This window comes from Eublepharis macularius, chromosome 6 (genome assembly GCF_028583425.1).
Source record: "Eublepharis macularius isolate TG4126 chromosome 6, MPM_Emac_v1.0, whole genome shotgun sequence".
Lineage (NCBI taxonomy): Eukaryota > Metazoa > Chordata > Lepidosauria > Squamata > Eublepharidae > Eublepharis > Eublepharis macularius.
In genome coordinates, this window is record NC_072795.1 from 78333390 (window position 1) to 78351618 (window position 18229).

The 18229-nt window shown below is 41.8% G+C and overlaps 1 protein-coding gene across 1 annotated transcript in view; it reads left to right on the forward strand.

Moving 5' to 3' along the window:
* Positions 1-13105, forward strand: part of VWA2 (von Willebrand factor A domain containing 2) — a 73954-nt gene extending 60849 nt beyond the window's left edge. Inside the window, exon 15 of the mRNA XM_054983095.1 lies at positions 12193-13105. Coding sequence (XP_054839070.1) covers positions 12193-12256 — 64 coding nt within the window. The 3' untranslated portion in view covers positions 12257-13105. The remainder of the gene's footprint in view (positions 1-12192) is intronic.
* The last annotated feature ends 5124 nt before the right edge of the window (positions 13106-18229 follow it).

The following is an 18229-nucleotide window of genomic DNA, read 5'->3' on the forward strand; positions in this document are numbered from 1 at the left end:
CTGCCCCCCACCGCCACTCACCTGGCTGGTGCAGGGGAAAGTCAGGGAAAAAGGCCTACAGGGCATGCTCACAGGGTGGAGTGATGATGTCACTCCTGGGAATGACATCATGCCATCCTGGGAGCGTGTGTATGCTTTCAAAAAAGCAAGTGCCAGGAGGCAACCCCAACTAGCATCATTTTAAGCTCAGCTACAGCTATGCACAACCTCAATTCAGATTGAAGGAAGGAGGATGTTTAACCTTTGCACCCTTGCATGGTTTTGCAACTCAGAAGCAGTCTCCTTATGTTGTCTTTAATTCAAAGAAAAAGCCAAGCAAAAGATGAAGTGTCTGTCTTTTATGCTTATAACTGGTTAATAACATAGGGGGCGTTAATTAGGGTTGCCAACTCCCTGCTAGAGATGGAGCATCCCTGCCCCAGCTGCTGCCACCTGCCATCACTCATCTGACTGGTGGCGAGGTGGTGGGGGAGGAAAAACAGGGAGATAGGCCAGAACACAGGCCAGGAACGTTTACAGCACAACCTGGAAGTAACGGGTTGTGCCAGGGCCAATTCAGTAAAAATCAGACCCCAAACACTATGTTTTGGGCCAATTTTTACTGAATAGGACCTGGCATGAACCATCTCTTTCAGATCGTGACGAAAATGATGTCATCAGCCAAGGATGTAGGAATGCACATACAGGTAAGTACCTGTTGCCCTCAGACTCCGCAGTCCCCATCCACCCCTGTTTTTAGACTGGGGGGACCTAGCAACCCTAATTTTAATAGGAACACTGTGGAAATAGGTTTTTAAAAACTCCTGGCTGTGTTCAGCTGTAATTTGCCTTCAAAAGGCTAACAAATCTATGGCATTCCATTTGTCACCTCTTGCTTGTCCAAACTTAAGATAAAGCATGTGTGTTTTGTTGTTGATTACACCACTCTAAGTTTTGATCTGTTCACTGCAGATCAATTTTATAAATAAATAGTTCCTTGTTAAATTTCAAAGGTGTTTCAGATGGTGCTATGAAAAGCACTAACCGAGACAAATTTGGCCAATATGTCCTATCTACAAGTATAGCAAGGAATTTGACACTGAATTCTTGACTCCTTTGCTTAGAGCTTTCTTTCATAAAATAGTTAATGCACTGCCACAAAGAACACTATTCTGTAATAACAAAACAAGGCAGAATGCAGTGTCTGCCTTTTGTCCTCTGAATCTGTCATTATTCAGTACTTTTATCCAGTACTTGCCCTCCTCGCTAGCAGGTGACATTCAGACCATAAGTATTTCTCTTGAATTGACAGGCTACAGTCATCCTGCTTATACAGACAACTGTCCTTTATAGAAACCTGCTTCCTGTAACCTGACAATCAGCTTTCTGATATCTAAACCTACTGATTTCAATTAATTGAGAAAGTGTAACTCTGCTTAGGACTGTACAGTAACAGCCCTCTTCAGATGCTCAAATTTGATAGAATTAACATATATATGTGGGAAAGGGGAAGTAGGAGGAAGTAGCAAAGTCAGCCCTGATCTATATGTATGGGGATCCCATTCCCGCGGTGGGGGTGGCAGATCTCCCTCTGTTACCATCTGCCCCCCACCTCCACTTACCTGGCTGGCAGAGGAGGAAGGTACAGGAACGGGCCTTCCTTGCATCACCCCAAGAGCACTTCTGCTCTTCGCTGCAGGCCAATTTGAGCCCAAAATGGGCCAAATTGGGCCTGTTTGAGGCCCAAATCAGCCCACTATGAAGCATGTACACATTCCTGCACCTGCATGGTGGTATTACTGGAAGTGACATCATTGTGCAGCTGGAGGACCAACGTGAAGAGGGGAAGAAGGCTGGATGAATATTTGTCAGAGATGCTTTAGGCTGATCTTGCACTGGGCAGGGGGTTGGACTAGATGGTCTGTATGGCCCCTTCCAACTCTATGATTCTATGAAAAAGAGCTGGAGGTACTCTATGAAAGAAGGAGGAAAGAGCCAGGTCTCCTGCCAGGAGGGTAAGGGGATCTGACAACCCTAATATGTATTCATCGGAACTTATGCAAAACATATTTGTATAGATAGATGAATATGCATAGAGATCTCTTGGCTTGACTGGGAACTCAGAATTTCCAGTCATGCAGTCTCTTATGCACGTTCATGCGTATGTATGTGGGCTTAATAAATATGAACAAATGAATCCACAAAGATTGGGGTCGAGTTTGCTGTCGTGATGTTCTCCCCGTTATGCAGGGTACTAACCAAGCCACATTTGAAGCCAGACTTCTTCAACCTTGTTAAGAGGAGATGGGATTGAGAACTGGCAAAGTCTGAGACTTGCCTCCTTCATGGGATTGTTGTGGGGTTTACAGAAAGGATGGAATACAAGCATGAAATCTCTTCTTATCAAGAAGAAATTTCTTCTTATCAGTACACCATACTCAAGATGTTTAAGAAGTCAGGCTTCAAATGTAGTTTGGTTAGTGGTTTGCTTCAGTCTCATGTGTGGACTGAAAACCACAAACATTTTACAAATGCCATACCTCATCCTCTGATACAATTGTCTGGAAAGCTCTAGTGGGGAGCATAAGAGCAAAGCATGCTACAACTGTGAATAGTCGTGTTCCAAAAATGCTATTCCATGGACTGTTATTGGGTCTCTTTTCAGCTCTCAAATTGCTCAGCCACCACTGTGGACTGAATAACACCAATTCTCAACCTTAGCTGGATGTGAATAAGCTTAGTATTTTATATTTCCCAGTACTGTCTGTAAGCCATAGTTGAACAAATACACAGAAGATGTGGCATTGTTAGAGAAAGAAATGACTTCATTCTCTGGAGTCTCTTCCTCTTACTTTCCATCTATGCTCAAGGAATTCAAAATTAATATGTGTAAAAGAATTCTAAAATAGTCGGGCATTCGAAAAACAGCCTATCAGGGGATAGTGCCCCCCCCCCCCCCGATTACAAGTACTGGAAAGCTTTTTTGAATTAGTTTTCCTCATTCATACATCTGAAGAGTAACAAGAAGCCAAACAGGCTGGTATTAATTAGCTTGGCACTAGGCAGTGATTTTGAAAATTCTTTAAACAAACACAACAGAAATTCCTAGTTGTACCATCTGCTCCAAGGCTGTTAATAACTCTTTCAGGTCTGACCTATTAAGGAACTAATTGCTTGAGGCCATGTGATTTTTGAAAAAGAAACACAATGTTGAGAAAATAACAGACACTAAAAACAGTGAGTGCTTTTACCTGCGCAAATTGCTTAAAGTTTAGACAGCCACAAGAAACAAGGTTTCAGAATCAGATGAACAACATGAAAATGAGGACTCTGCAAGCCGAAAGGGAACGCCCAGCTTCAGCCTATCAGTCGCTTCTCTACTTTCACATAGGGTTGCTAGTCCCCCTGTGGGGGTAGGGGATGCCCCACTCCCAGCCTCCAACCCCCGGCCACCGCTCACCTGCCTGGTGGGGAGGAAAGGCATGTGGAATGAGCCCAGGAGGCAAAATACCTCATGGGCAAGCCTGCAGCGGGCACTGTATGGAAATACCTGCCCTTGTCCTTGCCACTAATTGTACTAATCTCACACTATGTAATCCACCTTGAGTCTCAGTGAGAAAGGCAGAATATAAATAACATAAATAAATAAATTCCAGAGGGGCGCAACCATGTTATTTCCAGGAGTAACATCATTGTGCCAGCCAGAGGAATGCTCCCATACATTATCTGAGGCAGATTTTTCAGCCTGGCATGAAATATGGGAGCATTCCCCCAGCTAGCGTGATGATATCACTTCCAAAAGTGACATCATCGCATCGGCACTGGGATCACACACATGCAAAGACCTACAAGCTGGTAAGTACTGGGTCCCGCCCTCACGCAGGGGTAAGGGGACCTGGCAACCCTAACGTACATATACTGCAAGATTCTGATTATGGCCCCAATATGCAACCTCTAGAGGCTAATTGAAGGTAATACATTTCCTGGCTGCTCAAATCAATGTACACAGAGCAAAGATTGAGTAGGACCCTTTGATTTTTGTTTGTCGTTTGACTTTCTCTTTTCCACTCTTCCATATTGTTGGATTCCTATTTTTCCTGATATGTATTAGATTAAGATATGATCAGTTGTGTTGAAAACAATAAACCATGGTGGATCATTTCTATGCCCCATTGAAGCGCATAAATAATTGAGCCCATTTGAAGAGAATAAGAAAACATTATATTTTAATGTATGCTTTTTATTTCAATCAGGGAGGAATTGGCAATTCTCACTAATGGCTCCTATACCTCTTCTCAACAAGATTTTAAAAGCCAGAATGGGAACGGGTGCATGGCACAAAAATGGAGCCAAGGTGTAGATCCTCATGGATCGTCAGGATTTTTACATGGGATCATCCCAAAGTAACCTTCAAATTACGTAGCATGTCCATAGGCACAGATTGTACCAAAAACTCACACACCTACTGCTTCTCAGAACCACGATGGTGAAAAAAATATGGTTCCAGAGCACAAATCTTCATGGATCCTCAGGATTTTTGCAAGCATTCCCCCAATGTCAAGATCAAATCACATAGCACATCACAAAAATTATGCACCCACCACTGTGTGGCACCATCATGTTGAAAAAACAAACGTGGTTTTAAAGCACAGATCCTAATGCATCTTCAGGATATTAACACATTCTTTTCACGTGATATGTTGGATCTGGGGTATTTTGGTAAATAAAAATAAAGGATCCATGTAGATCTATTCACCCCCTTTTGCTTGATCATTCCAGATCATTCCTAGGGGTGCTGCAAGTCAGCCCACCTACCTGGCCCAGCCTTCAAGCTTGAGCCACGTAGGGGGAGGGGGGTGAAATCCCTGCATGAGGCTGTAGTTTGAAATGGCAACCAGGGGAGACTTCCGGTTTGGTGTTATGGTGAGCTGAAGTGGTCCAAGGAGCTGGACCATCCGAGTTGCTGTTTTTCTGGCTGGCAAGGTGCCTCGACCACCCGCAGCCCCCCGCTTTCAGGCAGAGAGCGGGCAGGAATGCTTTGTGACCCCAAGAGTGAGTGATCTCGGCAGAGGAGGGGTTCTGAATCAAAGACTCTCCCCCTGCCTTGAGGTCCCCTCGAAGAAGGGTGGCTTCTAACTCTGCAGCAGCTTTGAAGTCAACGAATTGGCACAAGATCGTCATACCCAAGCCTCAGGAACAAATTTGAACAGGACTGGCTAAAGAAACAGTGATTACAACCCGGAGAAGAAATTAAGAGGTAAAGATTACTATCTCCTCCTATGGACGCGAATTTGGCTTAAGGACTAAAGTTTAAACGTGGAAAAATAGGGCTAGACAAAGTAGAAGTTTTATGAAAGCCATCCAGAAATTTTTTTTGAGACTTTAAGAATCGTTAAGGCGTAAAAGAACTGAAAAAGGATTTTGTTTACATACCTGTAGTCTGGGGAGATAGCGACACGGAGGGAAAGAGTGTGGGAACAGCAGAAGTATCATGAGAGGACAGCTTGTTTAGGTGTGAGAGCAGTGAGACGTGTGAAGAGAGACAGGAAATGCGTCAGAGAACCAGTGAGTAAAGCACTAGAAGGATCGGCGGACCAGAAGAGGAAGCGAAAGGACACCATTTTGAACAAGGGAAAGGTTAAAGCTTCACCATAGAGTATACCATTGAGAAAAAACACCCAACATTTTGATTGGCGCAGCAGAAAAAGCTTGGAACTGTGTTGAACTATAAAAGACATCTACAAAACAAAATTAATAAATGGAAAAAACGGAGCTTAGAAAGAGAGCAGACTCGTGGGCAGGTAGTAAATCAAGCCCAACGATGTCGAAAAATTGGCAGACGGCAATTGAAAAATTGGACAAAAAAGTAACAGAGGGCAACAAGGAGCTTAATGAGTCCATACAAAAATCACAACAGACTTTACTAGAAGCACAACAGACTTTGCTAAGTGACATTAAAGAAGCAATAAAGTCTGAAGCGGCAGAGTTGGCAAAAAATATTGATGAGATTAAAAAGGAGCTCCAAGTTACCCAACAGAAAGTTCAGGAGGTAGAGAAAAAAACAGAAAGTTTAGCTACAAGCCTTAAAGAGGAGACCTCAGTGTTAAATGACACGATGGCTATTGTGGAATGTAAAGGTATGGGAAAACAACTGAGATTTAGGAGCGTTCCTGAAACAAAGACGAAATCAACCCAGGAGCAAATTACTGACATACTAGCAGAATTTTAAAAAAGACAACCAGAGGAAATTGCAGCTAACCTAGATATAGCCTACAGAATTAACTCAAGCTATGCACTGCAAAAGGATCTGCCAAGGGACATTATTGTCCAGTTAAACACAAAAAGAATGAAAGAAGAAATTATCAGCAAGCAGTTTCAAAGCCCACTAGCGATGGAGGGGAAGCGAGTGAGAATTATGAACGAATTACCAAAGAGAATTTTGTTGGAGAGGAAGAAATATAGGGATCTAACTCAGATTCTAAAAACCCTGAATATAAGGTATAGATGGGAAATACCAGAAGGTCTGAGCTTTGAATTTCAAACCTTGAGAAGTGTCATCAAATCACAACATGATTTGGAGGTTTTTATGGCAGAAAACGAAAAAGACTTATCAAAACCAGCCAGATCTTGAACATGGAATGTAAATTAATATCGTGGAATGTAAAGGGACTTAATTCACCTTCAAAACGGAGGGCTTTATTTCATTGGCTGGCAAAACAACATTGTAATATAATTTGTTTGCAAGAGACCCATATAAAAAATCAGGATGCTAAATATTTAAAAAATAAGAAATTGGGGAAGGAATTTGTGGCGTTAGCAAAGCAAAAGAAGAGGGGAGTTGTAATTTACATAAAAGAAGACTTACAGCCCAAAGAGGTTATTAGTGACTCTGATGGCAGATATTTAGCTGTAGAATTTATTTGGAACTCCAAAAAAACTTTAATTTGGGGGATTTATGCACCGAATGGATCAAAAGAACAATTTTTAACGAAATAGTGGCACAATTAGACCAAATGACTTATGACCAGGTGATACTAGCTGGAGATTTTAATGGCGTTGTGGATTTACAATGGAATAAAAAAATGAAGGCTACTAAAAATAAAATGGGAAGATTGCCTAAATCCTTTTTTCAATTGGAAAAACAGGAAAACTTGGAAGATATTTGGAGGAAATACAATGTAAAAGTGAAGCAATATACCTACTATTCAGCAAGTCACCAATCTCTATCAAGAATAGATATGATCTGGGCGTCTAAAGAATTAGCTATACAGACAAAAGATGTGGAAATAATGCCAAGAATAAGCTCAGACCATAATCCTATTTTATGGAGGTATGGAATGAGACCCAAGAAATTAAGATGGAGACTGAATGAAGACCTTCTTCAAAACAGAATTAATCTGGATGTTCTTCAAAAAGAGACCAAATATTTTATTCAGTTTAATGTGGACCAAGGTGTGCCAATCCAGAAGGTATGGGATGCATACAAAGCAGTTATCCGGGGAGTATTGATTGACTTAAATATTAGAGATAAGAAAAATAAAGAATTGAAATTAAAGGAGATACAAGAAAAGATAAAACAAAAAGAACAACAATTAAGGAAAAGACCAGGGAAAAAGAAACTGCAACAGGAGATAAAAAGTTTACAAGAACAAATAAAAGTAATGGAAAACAAAGAGCTGGAATGGGAATTGAAAAGATTAAGACAAAAGACTTTTGAAGGAGCCAACAAACCTGGAAAATATTTAGCGTGGCAACTGAAAAAAGAGAGAGAGAGAAAATCAGTAAGTAGAATTGTGGACGATGGTAAGGAACTAATTGATCAACAAGCAATAAGTAGGGCATTTTATAAATTCTATGCTAAGTTATACCAGAAGAAACCAATAGACATTAACCAGATTGATCAATATTTGCAAAAGATAAATGTACCAGATGTACCTAATAAATTGAAGGAAAGACTAAACGCTAAAATTTCAGATGTGGAAATTACCGAAGCAATACAAGCAACAAAACTGGGAAAAGCACCAGGACCTGACGGAATATCAGCAAAATTTTATAAGATAATGGCCAAAAACATTGCTCCATTTTTGCAAAATGTAATGTATGGAGTATTGGAAGGAAAAGAACTGCCAGAAACATGGAATGAAGCGAATATAACAATGATACCAAAGGAGGAGCAAGACTTAGCTAATGTGAAAAACTATCGACCAATATCTTTGATAAATAATGATTATAAAATTTTTGCTAAGATTTTAGCAGAGAGATTAAAAGACTGGTTGATAGAATTTGTTGCAGATGAACAAGCAGGCTTCTTGCCAGATAGACAAATTAAAGACAATTTGAGAGTGGTAATCAATGCAGTAGAGTATTATGAAAAACATCCAGAGAAGGAGGCTGGCTTTTTTTTTGTGGACGCAGAGAAGGCATTTGATAATTTGAACTGGGACTTTATGTTTGCAATTATGGGAAAGATGCAGATGGGCAAGGAATTTATTTATGCAGTGAAAGCAATATATAAAGATCAATGTTCAGCAATTGTGGTAAATAACGAATTAACAAAAAAATTGGAGATAAGAAAAGGCATGAGACAAGGATGTCCACTATCGCCATTGTTGTTTGTAATGGTATTAGAAATTCTATTAAGACAAATACGGGACGATGACAATATAAGAGGCATGAAAATTAAAGGTTTCTCATATAAAGTAAGAGCATTTGCTGATGACGTGATGGTCATAATTGAAGATCCAATTCAAAATATGCCAAAATTGCTAAACAAGATAAAAGAATTTGGAGATCTTGCTGGGTTCTACATTAATAGAAACAAATCTAAGTTGCTATGTAAAAATATGACTAAGCAAAAACAACAAGAATTAATGGAAATTACAAATTGTGAGGTAGTACACAGAGTAAAGTATTTGGGGATTGAGCTCACGGCGAAGAATATTGATTTAAGAATAACTATGACAAGTTGTGGCAGCAGATAGATCGTGATATGATTAAATGGAACAAATTAAACTTGTCATGGTTAGGTCGAATTGCGGTGATTAAAATGAATGTGCTGCCAAGGATGATGTTTTTGCTGCAAACAATACCAATAGTAAAAGACAAAAAGCAATTTGAAAAATGGCAGAGGAAGATATTAAATTTTGTGTGGGCAGGCAAGAAACCAAGAGTGAAAATGAAGATCTTGTATGATGCCAAGGAAAGAGGTGGATTACAATTGCCTAACTTGAGACTATATCATGAAGCAATTTGTTTAGTTTGGTTGAAGGAGTGGACGACATTAAAGAATCATAAACTTACTGGCGTTGGAAGGTTATAAAAAATATTTGGATGGCATGCATATTTATGGTATGACAATGTCAAGGCAGATGCTATGTTTTTACATCATTATGTGAGATGGAATTTATTCATTGTTTGGCAAAAATATAAGAGATACTTAAATGAAGAAACCCCATTGTGGATTGTACAGGCTGAAGTTGTTAACCCGAAAATGGAATATAATGGCGAGGAATGGTTGACTTATAAAGAAATCTTGAAATTGGAGCAAAAAGCAGTTATAATTAAAGCGAGGAACTACCATTTCATTATGGGTGGTTCCAATATAGACAAATTAAAGATTTGTATGACTCTGATCGCAGGAAATCAGGATTCAGAACAAAAAACTCGGAACTAGAAGAATGTTTATTACAAGAGGGGAAAAATGATATCTAAAATGTATAAAATTTTGTTAAAGTGGTTTACTGAGGATGAAACAGTCAAAGTGCAAATGGTAAAGTGGGCTATAAATTGTAATAGAGACATCACAATGGATGCATGGGAGTACTTGTGGAAAAATACATTAAAAATATCAACATGTACTAATATAAAGGAGAATGTATATAAAATGATATATAGATATTTAACGCCTAAGAAATTAGCTTATGGGAATAGTCAAATGTCAGACAAATGTTGGAAATATAAAAAACAAGAAGGTTTGTTTTATCATATGTGGTGGACTTGTGAACTGGCTAAACAATTCTGGGGGAATATTGTTGAGGTTATGTCAGAAATATTGCAGAAAAAAGTGAACAAAAACCCAGAGTTGTTGTTGCTAAGCATAAGTATAGAAGAGTTTGCGATCCAAGATAGAACGTTAATGTTTTACATGACGACGGTGGCAAGGATGATATATGCACAATTATGGAAGACTCAAGAAATACTGACAATAGAAAATTGGATCCAAAAATTATTGTATATGGCTGAGATGGACAAGCTGACAAAGAAAATGAGAGAACAAGAGTCTGAAGAATTCTTTATTAACTGGGGGAAATTTAAATTGTATTTGGAAAAGAAGTGGGATGTCAAAGGGAAATTATGTATATTGGAGAATTTTTAAAGGGGGAGGGTAAACTGATCTTTACGGAGGGAATATATATTTGTGAGTTTAAGATAAGAGAATGGTATTAAGAAATAACATTTTATTTTAAATAATATAACAATATATAGTAGATATAATTAGAGAAGGGGTTGGAAAACTGTTGGAAGTCTACAAAGAAAAAGGGGGAGGAGTGGGTGGGGGAAACTAGGATATGGGGGATAATAGATTATGTATGAAATGACTTATGTATTAACTCACCCAATAAAAAAATTATTAAAAAAAATGAAATGGCAACCAGGGGAATAGCAGAGCTTCTCCAAGGCAGCTACTGCCACCTAGTCGTGAAGGCCTCTGGGAAAGCCAGCTCTCCCCAGCCCTCTGAAGCATATTGTCTCCTCCTACTGTTTTGTACAAGTCCTACTGACTGTGCTAGACCAACACCTAGCTCCTTAAGGCTGCCAGGAAAGCCCCAGGAGGCTCTCAATCTCTGTGGTGAACACCTGCAGAAGGAAGGGGACACCTAGAGATATCTCCTGCTGCCCCTACCTGATTGGCTGAGCTTCCTCAGCCCCATCAATCAGGCTTATGGTTCCCAGGTGCCTGCCATTAGCAGGCAAACTCCCAGGGACTTGACTTCTTGCCCGCCAACACGCTAGTGATCAGCAGGAGGTGGCAAGCTCCTGGAGGTGGCCCACTGGCAGGCCCCCCAGGAACATACACCACTTGTGTACTCCCAGCAGGTGCAACATCACTCCCAGAAGTACCATCATTGTGCCAGCTGTGGAAACGCTCCCACGCTTCATTTGGTGCCAATTATGGCCCCAAACAGGTAGACTCGGCCCCCTGCACAGAGCGTGGGAGCACTTACGCGGCCGTTGCAATGAAGTCACTTCTGGGAGTGATGTCATTACGCAGGTACTAGGGTGTGAGCGCACTCTGCACATGCATGAAGGAACTCCACGCTTCTGGCCAAGTTCCTCCCCCTCCCACCGAGATGGTATAGGGACCTGGCAACCCTATCAGGCCTCATGCCACATTTAATCTTGTGGGCTAGCTGGTCCATTGCTTAAGCTATGAACCATACTTTTGGATAAGTCTGTTTCAGGTGACATACCTAAATGTATAAGCTCAAAGTTGCAATGACAGCATAAGTCATAAGACAGCATAAGTCGCTGGCTACTGAAGATCTGTACAAAGGGACAGATGAGCCGTAACAGCAGACAAACGTAGCTGGCAATACCTTTTATTAGGACCAACCAAATGAGACACAATTGTGTAAGATTTTGAATTTTCCATAAAACAAAGACATGTTGTTGTTGTTTTGTCCCTTCTCTCAAAGTCATATTGTTTGAATTTGTTGGAATTTGTATTGCCTCTTGCTCAAAAAAGTTGGGTGTAATTGGATACCAGCAACATTTGAAGCAGCATTACATTTAACATCTAACACCCTGCCCTGAAGCATTTTTCTTCCCTCCCCTTTTTGGTAACACCCAGCCTGAAGAAGAGTTCCAGAGTTATTTTCAAGAGGCATGTATTAGGGCAAATATATTTTGTTCTTGACTAATGTATGATATTCCCAAAATCTAAGCCTTCACTCAGTCTTGTTTATACACAAAATCTTAAAATTCCTCTGTTACCGCCCCACAAATCTAGATTTACAATTCTTTACATTGTTATGATGGCAGTTAGTAGCACTTGCCTTTTCTGATTTCTACTCATTGCCTGCTTTTTCCTGTTTTCCATAATAGGATTTAGGAATCCTATTATGTAGGATTCTTAAAATGCCATTATTTCCCACTACTGCAACGACCCAAGGCATTTTGTGTCATCATATTTGTTTCTCTGCTCTTATCCAGGAAATACCTTGCAACACAGCCTTTCTTTGCCAGTTTCCAAAGGAGGAGTCTGGATTATGGCTAATTCACGTGTCATTGGAGTGGTGATTGAGGTGTTGCTCCTGATCAACCAGCCTCAGGCAAAACTGTTAACATGTGATCTCCTTGTTGATCTGCGGAGGCTAACAAACATGGCAGCAGGCTCCTGTGTGCAGAGACTGAATGAGGGATAATCCACACAACCTGTTTTGCATAAGCATATCTGGTCTGATGAGCTAAAACCAAACCAAAACCCTGTCTGACTTGAACAAGCTGAATGACCCTTCCACTGTACTGGAAAAAAATGTGGTTGAAAGAGTTGCTATCTTACATTTATAAATCTTTACAGGTCAAATAGTCACTCATTCAAAGCTAGTTTAATTTTTTGCAATACCCTCCTGAAAGCTTTGATCACCAACTATGGCATTAACATCTACAAGCCATGGAGGATGCTATGGGCAGTGGTGTTTGCAATGCAATTCTAGATGAAAAGATGGTGGCAGACAGGGGTTGGCATTTTTCATCTTTTAAAAATATCACACCATTGTTGGGCTTACACAATTAGGAAGGACCTAGGTAAGGAAGAAAAATGTTTTATTTTATTCAATTTAAAATAAAAGGACAAAAAACTGACCCAAAAAGTACATAGATATGAATATCTATCATTCTACACTATAACATCAAAGGGATTATCCAGGAGGTGCTTGTTGTGACAGATGTAAAACTACATCCAATGCGACAAGCACCAAAACCTGGAGGTGGGGGAGGGTCTACCTGTTTTGAAAATGTGGTATTTTGCCACCAGAAGTACATAATGAGCTGATTGTGTGGAAGAGCATGAAGTTGGAAGAACTTGCAAAACGAAGCCTTTTCCCTGGCCAGATTTTTAGTAGTAAAAATGTAGGTATGCCAGTTGAAGCTGCGTAGTTGTCAGCATTGTTGCTGGGTGTTAGGATAGAATGTACCATATTAAATCCCACAGAACAGTTTGTAAATGAAATGTTTGTGTCAGCAATTCAACTTCCAGCCAAACTTGCCTTTAGTCATTCCTCTCTTCCTCCTTCTGGCTTGCACGTTGTCTCTGTTAACAAAGACACTGTGATATTTACAACTCTTCTGGACTCTCCTGTGTAATTTATCTAACATCTGCAAAAGTGTCATTGCACCTGCAATGTCTTAAAGCAAATACTGAGCTGGAAAGTAATTATTCTCATACATTTTGAGGGAAAGCAGTATTTTTTATTAGGAAGCATAAGTGCGTTTAAGCATCTATACATGCACATATGTTGTATACAGAGGTATCATTATTTAGAAATGTTAAAGAACTCTTCTGCAGTCAGGTTTTTGTTCCTCTGAGAGAGACTGAAGAGTGAACGTTCTGTAAAGTTGCACAGTTGGATCTGTGGATCAAGAAACTGAGTAATTTTCTTTGGACTCTGAATTGTAAATGAATGATGTGTGAACTGAGCTGGATAAAATTATAGATCTGATGTACAGCTTAATTTATATAAAGGGATATCAGAAAGAGACCTCTTTGGAAGTAGCACACTCAGATGTGGAACAGCTAGCCTTGAATCCATAATCCCTGATGTGGTTTTGTAATTACTTAATAGTGGGAAAAATAGGTTCTATGTCTGTTGTCTCAGAAGTGTGTTGTATGGCTTTATTACAACAGTGTTGCATCACTTTGTAATCAACAATAGAGGCCATGTTTCTAGGGGGCAGCCAGTTGCTGCTTGTCCTCTAAAGGAGCTAGCCTCCTGGATGATGCACGTGGCATTTCCATATAGTTCTTTGGATAAACATAAATATGTGTCTGTGTCATCATGACCCCCTCAGACCAGGCCAGTGACTCTGAACTGGAAGGCCCAGTGACAACCCTGAGGAACTAGGGCCAAAAAATTGGGGGGACCAGCAGGATCAGGGAGGGCCGATGCCACAGAGCACCAACTGACCATAATCCAGCCACGCGAAGACCCCCCTGCCAGAGTCTGCAAGTGAGTCCTTGCTGCCTGCCCCAGAGATCACCTCTAGGCCCCTGCCATGCAGAACATGAACTGGGGTCCTATTCAATCAGAACCCTCTTCCATGCCATGACAAGAGCAATGTTGAAAGGCCCAGAACAGAGGGTACAAAGGAGGTGAAATGCAATGCTGGCAGCATGCCACTTCCCTGCAGACTTAGAACAAAGCACTAAGTGTGATACTTTTACACAAGATCCTGGCCAGAGCACAACACAGCTTCCTGAGCTCCAACACTTGCCTACAAATGTACCTGAGCCTGACTGGTTCCCAGCCTATTTAGGCTGATGCTTGAGAGAGCTGCATTGCTGGATCAACTGGTCCACTAGGTGTAAGCTCTGTGTCCCAGCTCCACCCTCCCAAGCCTCTTGGGCCCACCCAGCACCCCTACTCCTGAGGAACCCTGACTAATTTAATTTAATTTAATTTAATTTAATGTATTAGATTTGTATTCCACCCTCCCCATGCCAGCAGGCTTAGGGCAGATCACAATTTGCACGCAAAGTTAAAATTACATCAGATACCATTTAAAACCATAAATTAAAAACATCACACAGTGGCATGGTAAAATGTACTATACATAGGCACAGGGCATAACCCTTTAGTCAGCACCAGAGCATTTGGATTCAATAGATGGAGATGTCACCAGTGGGGAGGGCACAGTCCATACTCATCCAGATAGGGGGGCTCTGCCTAGCATCAACCATACGCCTGGTGGAACAGCTCCGTCTTACAGGCCCAGCGGAAAGATAAGTCCTGCCGGGCCCTGATCTCTTTAGACAGAGCGTTCCACCAGGCTGGGGCCAAGACCGAAAAAGCCCTGGCCCTGGTTGATTCCAGGAGGGCCTCCTTAGGGCCAAGGACCTTCAACAGATGTTTACCATTGGAGTGAAGAGTCCTCTGGGGTTCATATGGGGAGAGGCAGTCCCGCAGATATGCTGGTCCCAGTCCGCACAGGGCTTTATAGGTTAATACCAAAACCTTGAACCTGATTCAGTACTCCACTGGTAACCAGTGGAGCAATACCAGCGTTATGTGCTCAAATCTTGGCATTCCGGTGATTACCTGTGCCGCTGCATTCTGCACCAGCTGTAATTGCTGGATCAAGTTCAAGGGAAGTCCAGCATAGAGCGCATTACAGTAGTCTAACCTAGAGGTGACTATTGCCTGGACCACCATAGTCAAGTTACGGGGCAAAAGATAAGGGGCAAGCTGCCTAGTCTGTCAAAGGTAGAAAAAGGAAGACCTGGCAGCTGCAGCGACCTGGGCCTCCATGGTCAGGGAGGCATCCAAGATCACCCCCAGGCTCCTAACGGGGCCAGTGTAAGCACTGCCCCATCGAGTATAAGAAGCTGAGGTCCCGAATCTATGTTTCCGTGACTCAAGTACAGGATCTCTGTCTTCGCAGGGTTTAGCTTCAGCCAACTTTGCCTCAACCATCCAGCCATGGCTTCAAAAGCACGCTCCAGTTCATCTGGGGCCTATCCAAGCTGGCCGTCCATCAACAGATATAGCTGGGTGTCATCTGCAAATTGGTGACACCCAAGCCTGAAACTTTGCACCAAATGGGCGAAGGGGCACATATGTTGAACAATAATGGGGAGAGTATCGCCCCTTGCGGCACACCACATATTAGTGACCTATGGGACGATAACTTCTTCCCCAGCGCCACCCTCTGTCCTTGGCCATGAAGAAAGGAGACTGTAGTGCCATCGCTTGAATTCCCACATTGGCGAGGCAGTGGGTCAAAAGATCGTAATCGACTGTATTGAATGCTGCTGAAAGGTCTAATAATATCAGCGGAGCCGATTCACCCCGGTCCAGATGCCTGCAAAGATTGTCTGTGAGGGCGACCAGAAATGTCTCCACCCCATGCCCCGAGCAAAAACTGGACTGGAAAGGATCTAGAGCTGAGGTCTCCTTCAGGAAACTCTGCAGTTGTTTCTCTGCCACCCGTTCAATCACCTTACCCAGAAACAGGAGGTTCGAGACCGGGTGGTAACTGAGCAGGTCGGCAGGATCTAATGATGGTTTCTTCAGAAGGGGTCTCACCACAGCCTCCTTCAGTGCCCTGGGGAAAACCCCAGAGCCCAGCAACAAATTAACAATAGCCTCCATGGAATCCCGTAATCTGTCGACACTCGCTTTCACCAGCCATGACGGACACGGGTCCAGGGGGCATGTGGTGGGTCTCACAGACTAGGTGAGCCTGCACAGCGCAGGATAGTCTGCTATTTCCACAACCCGATAGCACTTCTTCTGCTCAAGGTTGGGTTCTGGAATTAAAAAGAGAAGCTAGACTGAGCTATAGTGTGTGTCCTGTACAAATTAAACACTGATTATAAGAATTCCATGTTGACCAATATTAGACATAGAATCCTTAGGGGAGGATTGTCAGGGGCAACTGACACCTCTAAGTACATGGTTCAGCCTGTGTGTTATACTTCAACAGCAATCTGGTTCTAACGAAATATAGATAGTAAACACAACAAATGTTGTGGATTTTTTGTTTTGGCAGAGTGACCTTCAATATTTTCTGGAGGAAAGTATTATTTTCTAGTGGCACCTCTCGCCAAAGTTAGATTTCTTTATTTGAAAATCAGTTATTACTTTAAAAAAAAAGGTTTAAAAAAAAATAAATAGAATTTTTGAAAAATGAAAGAGGCAGGAAATTTTTGATGAAGGGAGTTCACCTAATTCTGTTATATGGATGGGGAGGGACATGGGGAGGGGCCACCCTTGGTCTGGGCAACATTCAACTGAGTCCTGGGAGCTATATGGCCTGAGGGGAAGAGGGAGACTCAGTATCTCTTAGCGCGCGCGCACGCACGCACGCACGCACACGCACGCACACACGTACACACAAAGACTTAACTGTATTGAAATATTAGATCCAAAGTGCAAGAGATAGGAAGGAGGTAAAAACAGGTGGTTTTAATCCAGGACAAGTTGTCATCAAGGAAAAAGGTAGAAGTAATATTAGAAGAGAAATTTTTGGTTGGGTTGGAGTTTTACTGCATTCCTAGCCAAGAAGGAAAGCTATAGAATGGAAGTTGGGTATTTTGATGGGCTAATCCAGAGGGGTAGCCATATTATTCTGTTAATGCAAAATTATACAGGCATCCAGTGTCTTGTAGGGTTGGGAAAGGGATTGGGAAATTTGTGCAGATTTGGAGGTGGAGCCTTGGGAGGAGGATTTCAGCAGGATTTAATGCCATGGTGTCCACCCTTCAAAGCAGCCATCTTCTTCATGGAGACTCTGTAGTTTGGAGATCAATTGTAATACTGGGAAAGCTCCAGACACCACCTGGATATTGGGCCATAAGAAAAGAGAAATCCAATGGCATCTTAAAAAGTAAGGACAGCTATTTGGATCACAGAATCTAAAGTAAAAGCACAAGGTTAGTTGGCCCACACTAAGTGTTACTTTTATTCAGAAATCTCTTGTAGTGCAATGTAAGCCAGTGCCAAAATCTGCTTTCTTTCAAATGATAAAAAAACAGGCACCAAAAAGTTTGAGACTGAAATGAGGTTGACTTAGAATATCTTGAAAACTAGGCTTACCAGTTGCCTGCCAGTGGTTGCCCGCCAATTACTAGCAATTGGCAGGAGGTAGCAAACCCCCCAGTGATCACCTACCACCTGGGAAAGTGTGCACCAGGTGTGCTCCGAGTGGGGCACAACAACATCACTTCCTGAAGTGAGGTCATTGCGTCAGCCACAGGTGTGCTCCTGCAATTTGTTGGGGGCAATTTTGGCCCCAAACAGGCTAGAATTAGCCAAGCGTGAAGTGCAGGAGCATGCCTATGGCCAGCATGATGACATCACTTCCTGGAAGTGATCCCATCATGCCTCTCTGAGAGGAGATTTCAAATAGTAAGTTCCGGGTCCCCGCTTCCTGCCAGGAGGGTATAGGGACCTGGGAACCCCACTGGAGACCCACACATTAAGCAGAACATACCCTCAATGTGGCATTATATTCTGATCAAATTTGAGGT